This window comes from Carettochelys insculpta, chromosome 15 (genome assembly GCF_033958435.1).
Source record: "Carettochelys insculpta isolate YL-2023 chromosome 15, ASM3395843v1, whole genome shotgun sequence".
Classification (NCBI taxonomy): domain Eukaryota; kingdom Metazoa; phylum Chordata; order Testudines; family Carettochelyidae; genus Carettochelys; species Carettochelys insculpta.
This window is the reverse complement of record NC_134151.1, coordinates 20,064,061-20,076,006: the sequence shown is the minus strand read 5'-3', so window position 1 is coordinate 20,076,006 and position 11,946 is coordinate 20,064,061. Positions and strand designations below refer to the sequence as shown.

At 41.0% G+C, this 11,946-nt stretch overlaps 1 protein-coding gene across 3 annotated transcripts in view; it reads right to left on the bottom strand.

Moving 5' to 3' along the window:
• Nucleotides 1-781: 781 nt before the first annotated feature.
• Nucleotides 782-11,946, bottom strand: part of PRELID2 (PRELI domain containing 2) — a 56,603-nt gene continuing 45,438 nt past the window's right edge. For 2 of the 3 annotated variants that reach the window (XM_075009875.1, XM_075009874.1), the window contains exons 6-7: nucleotides 4,412-4,477; nucleotides 782-3,899 (exon numbers count right to left, since the gene is read on the bottom strand). In XM_075009875.1, the coding sequence (XP_074865976.1) occupies nucleotides 4,421-4,477 (57 nt within the window). In that variant the 3' untranslated portion in view covers nucleotides 782-3,899; nucleotides 4,412-4,420. Of the gene's footprint in view, nucleotides 3,900-4,411; nucleotides 4,478-10,690; nucleotides 10,798-11,946 lie in introns of those variants that run through there. The other variant, XM_075009876.1, reaches the window with a different exon arrangement.

Below are 11,946 nucleotides of genomic sequence, written 5' to 3'. Positions count from 1 at the left end.
CAGCTGCGGTGCCGCGCGGGTATCCCCCTCCGGTGCCTGCAGGCTCCGTGCCTGGCACCCCTGCACCGCTGGTGCCGCGGGGGTCTGTGCCGCCTGTGACGGTGCCACCGCCTGAATATGCGGCCGGTAGCTGTGTGCTCCGCTCGTCCCACTCGCTGCAGATGCACAGCAAGGATCGAGCCAGGGAAAGTTCCCTCCATTTCTGCACTAAAGGCGGGGAGGTGTCAGAGCACAGTGAGAACACGGCCGGGAAGCCTGTAATTCCCCCAGGCGTCGGATGCCTTCGCTATGCCCCACAGAGGCCGGCATAGCTTCACGGCATGACTCACGCGGTCTAAAACCTGAAGAGGCCATTGTGGTGAGTCCTTTATTGTTAAGAGGGTACTTAGCACTTAATCCGTGCCTTTCCACCCCAAAGAGTGATAACCGGCCTGCGGGTTTTTTTGTTTGTTTTTTTTTGCTGGTATTCTCTTTGTCTTTGCTTTCTCTCTTCTTTCTTTTTTTTTTTTTTGTTTAATAACCGAAAAACTAATCACACGTGGAAAAGAAAAACCACTAAGTAATCTGACTCTGGCCTTAGCCTGAGTGGATTCCGTCTGCAGCCGATGGCGGTTGAGAAGGAACTGGCGGGGACCGGATCTTGCACGCGGCTGGGGGCGCGCAGGGGGGGCGGCGCGCGCCGGCACATGCGCGATCCAGGAGAAACTGCTAGAAGATTTCCGATCTGTGGCGCCGGACGAGCCCGACACCTATTGTGGAGCACCCACGGGGACCACTCGAAGAAGAACTATGTATTTATTACCACTCACCACGATAATATATCTGAGCAACTATTTTCAATCATCAGTCAGTCAGTGAATACACTTTGAAAAAAACTTTCATACTGGGACATATTAAACTAAAATTACTTATGACTTGGGATATTTTTTTTCTCAACCAGCCTTTGGGTGGGTAAAGGATTTTCTACTAGATTCTATATATTCTTCCTATGTGAATCTACAGAAAACATTTAATGCTGCACTTCTAAAATAACGTTAGTTTATTCAGCAACCTGGTATCTACAGGATTATGATTTTACAGGACAAACAGTGCCAGGAGGGGAAAAAGCAGAGCTATCATCTCCAGAGATTAACTCATGAGATTCAACACTGTCACTGAATCTAACAGGACACATACCATGTAGAAAAAGATATGTCTCTTCCTCCTACATCTTCCAGTCTCAGTCATCCTCAAAGATTTTTTCCCTGCAATTGTACCTAAAACTATTCATTCACAAACTGCAAAATTACTTAGGGACAAAGCCAAAAAATACACTCATTACGATGAACTCTGAAAACTACAAAATGCAAAAAACTCAACATACACCATTCCAAAAGCAAAAAAAGGAGTGCACATACTACAGAAAACATCAGTGTTTTACTCCATTTTATCAACTCACTTTCATAAATGGTCGTCTTTTTATGTCCACCCTTTCCTCAGAAGCATGTTCTCTGTCATACCTTAAGTATAATGAACAATCAGATTTTTGTGATAACAAAATATTGCATTTATGAATTGCAAAATGAAGGCCCAGCTTTCCAGAAGTGTAACTTTCAATTTTTAATGTTTGTAACAGCTGTGCAGAATGTATTTGCTCATTTCTGTTTCCGTCTCTGTTTCATAAAGGTTAAGATCCAGGAAACTACGTCTCTAACTCTAGGCCTCTGAGTAGTCCTATTGGAGACAGTCAGGCTACTTGTCACTACTCATGTTCCTGGAGTGGGGCTCTCTGGAATATATAATGATGCAATATGCCATCAGGAATCATTCATAAAACTTTCAAATATAAGAGAAAGTTCCCCCACAGCACACATTTTGGGAGCTTGCTGTCACTGGTGGGCAGACAGGGAGACTGGATGGCTCCTTGTAGGTCCCACAAGTCAGGGAGCTTGGTCTTTGCTGTTTTCAGTGGGGCAGCATGCCCTGGGGTACTGGCAGATAGCCCCTGAAGGGACCCTATCAACCGGCCCTTCAACTACATCCCTCACCCTCATGGTATGTGGGGCCGGATATCACATGCTGTAATCTATTCCCATAATATTTTCAGAGATAATGTTTATGGTTATCCACAGTTTCAAGGGGGGGCAGGCAGAGGAGCTGGGGGCAGGGGCAATTGAGATGGCACAGTCACCAGCGTAATCCCAGGGCACAGAGTCATTCTGGCATGATGGTATGGCAGTAGCCTGCCTGGTGCACTAGTTGGCTGATCAGGCAAAAGTCATACCTAAAGGGAATAATGTGAAGGTGTTCTTTCAACAGGTGAAAAGCAGCTCAGCAACCAGTTTACATGGTTCAGTCACCTTCTGAATCCAGCCTTTTGGTTTTCTTTCACCTGGGATTCCCTGCTTTTACTTTGTTCCTTCTGAACAAATGTCTGTTTGCTTTCCATGGGAGGGGAATGAGGGCAATGCAATGTGAGAAGAAGTAATCACATACCCATAACCACTTGACGGGCATTTTTTAATCATACTGCATCAGCAAAAAAAACCAAAAAAAATCCAGAATGCTACAGGGCTGAAGGAATTGTGGAATAGGTTCCCACAATGCATTGCTGCAACAGTCATTGTTTAGTGTTTTAGTGTGGCAGCAGTAACTCAACTTTGTGGGGACTTTGTGGGGAGGTGAGGATACTCAAATTCAAACTGATAAAACCCAGTGTTACAAAATCAAACTTAATAAAATTGAATCTATCTCATTGTGTAGACATGGGCTCAGTGTCACCTGACTCCCACAGATCTTATGGCACTCTGTGACATGAGGTCTGTTCAGCATGAGAAAGGATATCCAAATGTGGTCCTATATTACTTGTATTTTTAATAACGGGTTTTAAATAAAATTGCCCTTTCAAAATTAATTCCTCCTCCATTTGAGCTCTCTTTTCCCTTAATAATTTTACTAACAGACCTTCAAATGCCATAAACTTCTTTGTTGATTCAAAACAGAAAACATTTGGGGAACAATCAAATATTTTCACTTTGAAATCTATAGCTTTATATCCATGGGACATCCTTTCAGATTATTCTAACACGCTGGTACAGGCATATTGGCTTCAGGTTTCTGCTGAAGTCTCAGCAGTGAAATAATTAGCAAAGTTGACACTAATTGCCAGCATTGGGTTTCTCCTCAGTGGGGTGATGACTCCAACTGGAGGCAGTCACATCTCTCAGAACTAGGGTTTCCTTGTTTCTACAGGCTCAAGAGGGAAGCACTGTGTTGGCTCACATTCAGAAGGAAGAGAATTCACCTCAAAAGAAGCTTTAATTTTTTTTGTTTGTTTTCAGTTTCACAGACACATTAGAAATACCAAATACCTACAGAGAGATGCCGAGTCTGCACAATTGCATGGAATTGCAATGGTACACCTTTCCACTGATGCTTCTGCATTCTGTGACTAGAATCACTGCCCTTAACAGCTAAGCTACAAAATAAAACTATTAAAATTAATTGGGTACATTCATACCCTTCTTACAAAGGCTCAAGACAATCGTGCTCAGGTTGACGTGGTAGAAAATCTTTTCACAGCAAAAAAGAGTTATTTATGGTTTGTTTGGAGGTGTTTTGCTGATGTTGATTTTCTTGGTGAATGCTTAGTCTCTGGAAATTATATCAGAAATTCACATGAAGACATTATTTCCACATTTACATCTGCTTCTCCAGAATCTCTCGGGATCAGAGTTCTTTTAAACAGCATATCTTTCCTTAATCATCTCTGAAAGATGTATAGATTATTGTAATCTTTTCTCCAAGCGATGCATATTGAATACCGTTTCCTCAATGAACTGTTACCAATACAATTTGGATAAGGTCCCTGGAAACTGTGACAGCAATAAAGATATATTGCTCAGATGACACTCTTCTTCCTGTAAAAAGCATACAGAACAGTTTTTAGAAGAACATTTATTAGGAGCTAATCAATAGCTATTTGCTCTCATTCTGAAGCTGCTTTTACAGTCAGACAAATCTTGCCTCTATGAGCAATTTCTGAAGAGATTTCTTTTCTGCAAGCAATAATGATCTTTAGACAAAGCTAACATCTGGCTATCACTCTCATGGTCTAGTGATAGATAAATTAGGGGAGAAAAGGACAGCATACAAAAGCGGTCTTAATCAACATGATATTAACTGCTGTATTATCAAGTCTCACAGAGTAACAATTCATTATTTTTTCGTGACATCAGTGTAAGTGTTGGATATTATTCAAACTGGATGAGAAATTATAAAGTCTGCATGTAGAAATATGTGGAGTATATTAATTAAGAAATGCATATAAACAAAAATTATCAACTTAAAAAACTATGTTTTATAATGCATTGTGTGTGTTTAAATATATACATACTGAATTGTGAATCTTTAAAATCAATGACACACTTACAGCTCATTCTCAGGAAAATGGACACCCACACTGTTCTTGAAGAAGTGTCTCCATTATTCTAATGCCCTGTAAAGAGTACAGGCAAATAACTACCTACATATATCACATGTATTAAAAAAGGCACTACAACAGGCAAGCAGATTACTTGTTCAGATCATCCAAATAACTGCATGATGGTCCAGGTCTGGAAAAAACATTTTACTGCTTATTATAAATTACAGTAACTCCATTGTAATTTTATATATTTTATATAACTGGGGCAAGCACCATTAGTATAAATGACACTTGCCTGGTCTACACGAAAGGGCTATAACAGAGCAAGACAACTGATTACTTGCCACTGACTGCTGAAATGGGGGTTAACTCTCCGGACAGGCAAAGTCGTAGGCAACACACATTAACCTATTCTATTGAGTGATTCATTCAAATTTTTAGTTCGCTATAATCATTCGATACTTCGGGAGCTCCTGAATCTTCTAGGAAGATGGTACGCAAGCAAAGACACACAGCCCAGGTCAAACAAGTCAATGACAAGAATACTAAGTTAGCTTCCAAATACACTTCTCACATCACCACTAACCAGCCCTACCCCATGCTCACATCCTCCGAGGCAAAGGACAAAAAACAGACCTTACAGTCCACCTGTTTGCTAACCAACTGAGGCTATTAAAGTGCTAAGAAGGTAGAGAGGTGATAAAGATGCAAGAGCCTAATGGAGTACATCCATCGAGACCAGGTTTGCTACTATACATTCAGATCCTGGCCCCACTGAAATTAATGGGAATTCTGCCATAGATTTCAGTCTGTGTAGCCTCCTGTTCAACAAGTGGAGAAACTACTTGTTTAGTTCAAGTCGCAGGGGGCAATATAAAGCAATACTGGTTTGAATAAAAAGTTTAAGACCACTTCTTTACTGAGCTCTATGTAAAAAAAAAACCGTCAGGTGATATGTTAGATATATAATAGCTTGCCTTCTGCAATTGTTCTTTCCATAGGACACAAGAACTGGCTAGCTTAGCCCATCAGTCTAAATTAAGCATGCCACCATTCACAGAATAGAGCATTAATTGCCGTAAGTGAAGACTCAGAGGTTTGCCTTGGGAATTGAAAAAATGTCATGTATTGAATCAATTATGTTCACAGTATGACAGCTGCTTTTTCGTTTCTCCTCCTCATAGCACTGAAGTCTTTTCAGCAGAATTGTTGAGGGGTGGGGAGAGAATCTATAAAATGAGTAAAAATACTAAAGGACAGGTACAAGTCATTACTGAGTAACCTTCCAGTGGAGAATGACTAAATCAAAGGCTAATCAATATATTCCTTTCAACTAAAGTTCAAACACTTAAATCTCAGCCCCAGGAGATCAGGCTTAAAGGGGCTAAATTTATGCTACTTACAGTGCAATGATGCACTTGAAATGCAGAACAAACATTGCTTACCCATTAATCTGTCCACCTTTATAGATACATCTTAAAAGCTTTTCTGATTGACAAGCCATAAAAAGTATTTTTTCAAAGATAAAGATTTTTATTGCAAGAATCTCATCCTGAAAATACCTAGACTCTACTGCATTAGTTCGCATACCAGTCAAGAGCTTCGAGAGCTGTACGGATTCCAAGACTCAAAAGCATAATTTTTGGAGTGATATTTTCTCTTCTGAGTATCAATTTGTCATTGCCAAAAATCCCACAAAGGGCATCAAATATCAAAGAAGGTACAAAACAAACAGAGGTCGGACAACAAAACAAATCAGAAAAGTCTGATGAATGGCAATTTATGGGACTCTTCAAAAACAAAGAAACAGCCATGCTGTGAATCTTAGTTTTAACCTAGGCTATAAACTACCAGCTAATATAGACTCCAAGCTACTTTGGACGAGATCATGACTATAATGTACCACGTACAACTACTGAACTCTACAAATGTTAAATAAAATATGAGATTAAATGGTATGTTGGAGAGTTTTATCCTAAATAGAAACCATAAATTTGATTCTGATGGACAATATCCACAGCTGAATGTAAAATTCATCCTCAATTCCCAGACAAAGCTTTGCAACCTGGATGTTTTGGATGAACTTCTTTGATGGTACTTCTTAAAACAATTTCTGCTACAGTATATTAACCTCAGAAAATAGCATCTGTGGACATTATTTTTGCAAAATCATTTGTTCAATTAAACAACTATTTGATTATGATTTCCCTGCCAAGTACTGTAACTCCATCATTTTAGATTCATTATATAAAAATAACATGTTTTGATATTTCCACCCACTATGTGTTTTATTTGTTATTAGCATCAAAAAATTAATCTAAAAATATTCCAAGAAAGGACACTAATACAAACATTGAAGGGCTTATGAGACACGATAAAATCTGAATCAACACATACTGCTATGAATGGTCATTTTACACTTAATATACAAATGGCAGAATGTCTGTGGTTACTTCTGCTGATGATCAGCAACGATTCTACAAACTATTAGAAATGTTTATCCTTCATTAAAATAAAGATTAAGATTACTTCTTGGCCACCACTTCTCCTGCAAGCTAGTGAGCATCTTCCAACTATTATGTCTGTACCATATTTAATAAACTGGAGAAGAAAGTTCTCATATTGGAGAGCCCTTTTATCTGACAAGTGCCGCAATGAGAAGGTTTACTGTCTGGGATTCCTAGAGAATATCTATCCAGATTTTTGAATTATTCCTGTAGATAGTCTTTGATAGATGCACACTAGCCACAATTTCCACCCCTGACCCCCCTGCTGAGGAATCTTCGGGGGGAAATTATTTACACTCTTTATCTCCTACCCTGACTATGCGCCTCCATAAGTAGATACACCACCATTCACTAGAGCAGTGGTGCACAAAGTTGGGGGAAAGCCCCCTCAGGGTGTGAAACTTCATCAAGGGGGCACAGCACAATTAGCTGCTGGGTCTGATGCTCATTCATCTAATTAAAGATGTTGAAGTATGTTATTGTTTTTATGTATGTGTATTCATATTTATACACTGATTAGTAAAGTTTTTATATTCTACATACTTATTTTCTTACACATGCCAAAAGTTTTTATAAACAATCAAAATTTCCATCAATTTGGATACATTAGACAGGTTGTGGGAAGCTACTCTAATTGCAGGGATGAAAAGTGGAGCCCAATGTAAAAAGTTTGCTCATCCCCGTCCCAGCTCCCCATTTTTCCACTCCTTTGTTTGGTGCTTTAAGCCACCATCCCCAGGTCTCAACACTGCTGAACATAGCATGAAAGTGACTGTAATGACTTGCCCTCTCACCTGCATACACCCTATGCTATCTGGTCAGTCTATGCTAGCAAGGGTACCCCTTGTACACTTTTACGTTGTTTGGAGTCCCTTTGCACTGTCAAAATATCACAAAGAAGCCCTAGGGCAACAAAAAAACAAACTCCCAACATCTCTCTGTACTTAAAGTTCACTTTTGAGTTTCAGCTCCAACTCCTAACTTCTACAAAACAAAAAGAATAATTGACACTTTGTGGCTTATTTCCCAACACTTTTTGGTCAGCATTTGAGTTACGTTTCACAGTCATTCAATTTTTTTTTAAGTACAGTTTAACAGTTATTGAGATCATATCTCCATAATGAAATATACTGGAAAAAAGAATAAAAATCACCTTCTTTAGTGCTCCATGAATAAAGAAGTGTCTTCAACTCTATTACAATAGAAATTTCAGAGATATTGACTACTGATTGTGTGGGAAAACAGACACCTGATTGTAGTCAATTCATAAATTGCAAATATTAAGGCAGCATTTTCTTCTGCGCCATCTGAAGTCCAGGCTCTCTCTCAATGCTTTTTCCTCCAGTCCCTCAATTCCACTTTCCACCACTCCTTCATTATCCTCTAATTATAAAATCACTAAAAATTTAGGATTTTAAAACGGACTAGTGGCAGAGGTAGAAAAGGGAGTATGAATGTGTATGTTACCCATCAAAATCCTGACAGTATTAGACATCTATTTATTACAAGCACTAGAAACACCAGGTATAATGAACAACTTTGAACGGCTTTAGCTATATGATACGAATTTAGTGCAGAAACAAAGCTGCACTTCCAGAAGATTTATTAGGTTTTAATGAATTATTTCATAATGTCTTCTCCAATGCAGGAAAAGGCAATTCATTAAGGGTAAAATGACTCTCTTTATTAAGGACCTCAAGATTCTGTCTTTAGGATTAATTGAATGACTAGTGGCACAATTCTGAACAATATATATATGAATTAATCTTTGCCTGGTGCTGATTTTGGGAGCACAGTAAACCCAAAGCTATGGGAACCTTTAAAATGCAGGAGTGGTCATTTATTAATTACACATTGCTTTAAAAGATTATCTTTCTGTCACTGAAAGTAACCATATTTTAGCCAAGTGTAATTAGAACTGCCTCATACCCAGCTCCCACCCCAGGGTTTTAAAGAAATCTCATACAGAGATGAATTGCAGGCAAACATTACCAAGGAGAGGCTGCATTGTCAAAAAGAGCTTCGAAGCCAGAGGTACATAAACGTGTAAGTCGTTTTTTTTTTTTTTAAATTGGGCTTTTCTTATCCACATGTCTGCAGCCATGGCCTAAATTCTCAAAGCTGTTCCAGTGCAGCATTGAACAGTTCTTCTGATCTGGATTGTATTTTGTGCACTGTGGTGATATGTGGTGAAGTGGTGATATACGCGTGAGGTGCCAAAGGTTTTACCTATTATGAAATAAAGATTTATAATATAAAAGGTGAAAAACAGACTATAGTTATCTTAAAAGGAGAAGGCTTTTCTTTTTTTATTTTCCCCGGGTAGCAAGGAATAGCCTAAGTGGAAATCACAGGCTGAAATATTTCTCTGAGAGTAACACCTGGAGCCATGTCTATGCCTAATTTATGTTCATATGAACAATGAATTTCATTATGTGCACCAATGTGAAGGTGACAGGTTGCACGTCATCGCCATATTGGTGCACATAACAAAAATTATTCTGCACATGGACGATCTGTGGTGGGGAGGAGGCTGAGGATCAGCATGTGGAAGGGAGCTCAGGCTTCTGGGGATGGGAGCTGTGGCTAGGGTGCAGGCCCTGAGGTGGTGCTGGGGATGAGGTGTTTGAAGTACAGGAAGGGGATCCAGGCTAGGGCCAAAGGATTAGGAGTGGGCTCAGGGCAGGAATTTGGGGTTGGAGGAGGGTCTGGGCAGGGGTCAGGGTGCGAGAGTGCACTCAGTGTTGGGGTGCAAGGTATAGGAGGGAGTTAGGATGGTGGAAGGGGTTTGGGGCTGGTGCAGAGAATTGGGGCGCATGGCGTGTACTTGGGACAGCTCCTGTTTGGTGGCGGGGTAGGGAAGGGAGGAGAGAGCTGGATCTGTGCTACTCCACACTCATCTACAGGAACCACCCCTCCCTTTAACTCCTGTTGGCTGCAATTCTCAGCCAACAAGAGCTGGGGGGACGGAGCTTCCCAGCACTCACACTGATGCAGTGCCGGTCAGGGGGAAAGAACAGCAGTGCACAGAGCTGCCCTCTCCCACAAGAAAGGCTAGCCCAGAACACAAGGACTTTAGGGGATGTGGCCCCTCAATCTGGCCTTGTTGGTGGGGCCAGAAGAGTGCATCTCTCTCCCTTCTAATTTGCCACAGCCAAGGGAGAGACATGCTTCTCCGACCCCAGCAGGGACCTACCACAGCCAGGGAAGACAGGGCTCTCCCCCAGCTGCAGCAACTCCGTGTGTGGCAGCCCTGAGCCCCTGTGCAGGGCCCTATTAGGTAACTACACAACTATGCAACATAGAAGAGGACCCTGGAGCCATATTTTCAAAATCAACTTCTAATTTTTTATCAGGTGCCTGAACCACCTCAGCTGGCTCCTCTCATTATAGTCTGGCTTTACTCAATGGTGTCCCAAATCCCTGAGCTCCTCACCTTGCCCCAGGCAGCAAGCCCAGACACTCTGCAAAGAAACCTCATTTCCACCTTTGCAAACAACCTTTTCCTTTCAGTCACTACCCCACGTTCACACTCGAGGATGGAGATGGTTGCAGGTCAACTCACAAGAGCTTTGTCTGAGAACTCGGCTCCCTGCTTCACCACCATGGATCAGTACCACAACACACATCACTGTCACTATCACACCCATCTGCTGGTCAGCCTCATGCTCCCACTCATGAACAAGACTCCAAGATACTTCAACTCTTCCCTTAAAGGCAGCAACTCCCCCTCACCTGGAGGGAATAATCCACTTCTTCAGGAAGAGGACCAGGACCTCTGATTTGGAGATGCTGATTCTCATCCCAGCTGCTTCATATTCAGGAGAAAATCAATCAAGCGCATGCCTGAGACCATATCTGAAGTCACAAAAAGGACGTCATCACCTGCAAACAGCAGAGATTCCACATCCAAGTCCCTGTACTGGGTGCACTACACCACACAGCTGCACCTTGATATCTTGCCCAGGTAAATTACAAACCAGAGTGGGGACAAGACCAATATCCCCTCTAATTCTTCCCATCCATGTGCAGACCAAATGTTGTTATGTGCACCAAGAAACGTGCAGATGTGCACCACGAGGATAAACACATGCTGCAGGCTATCGGCACTCTGCTAATCAGATGGATACCATTTGAATCTCTCCCGGTTCGCCACCCAACCGCTCAGCTTATAGGGAACACTGGACCACACATACCCTGGGTGTAGTCTAATGCCCACCTTGAACAAACTCAGTGCCAAGAATACAAAACACAACGCTCTGAGAATAGAGGGACAGGGACAGCCCAGAAAAGTACTTCTGAAAAATCCTACAGTCTGAAAGTGTGTGATGGGTATCTGCTCCAAATTAGAAGTCAATTCAATGAACCTTGGATAATGTGGGTCCTTCAAGTCAATTTCAAGAGTCAGACTACTGCTGGTAAAAAAAAACCGCCCTAAATAATGGTAAATTTAGGTCAGTTACATTTTTTGCGTTATGTAAGATTTATAGCCTACTCTGAAAATACAGTACCACTGGTCACCCACCCACTCTTACATACATCATAAAAGCCAAAATACTCAAGATGTGCATTTTTCAGCAGACGGTTTAATTAAGCATCCCTTTCCTTTCTAGCTGATGAAAAATTGTATACAGAACAAGTTGGACCTCAACATTTCCTGCTCCCCAAACCAATAAATGTAGGAATTCTACATCATTCAATTTCAGGGTGAATAATTTGCATGAGACTTTGTTTGTAAACCTGTATTATCAATATGACGTGCCTTCCTCAAACTAAACCATGTGTGAATCCTTTTGGATACACTTCTGGATACCAGAGTGGCTTTTATTTCATTTCATAAATGTTTCCAAAAAGACACGATTATTGATCCATACAAAACTGTTACAAGGAGAATGACTGTTGCTACTGTAAACATATAAAGCTGCCGGCAGCATCCAACAATGCTGCAGGAAAAAAGTGCAGCCAGATATGCATGTTCATTTATAACTGTAAGAGGACTGGATGCCAACATGATATAAAACTACAAGCTATTCT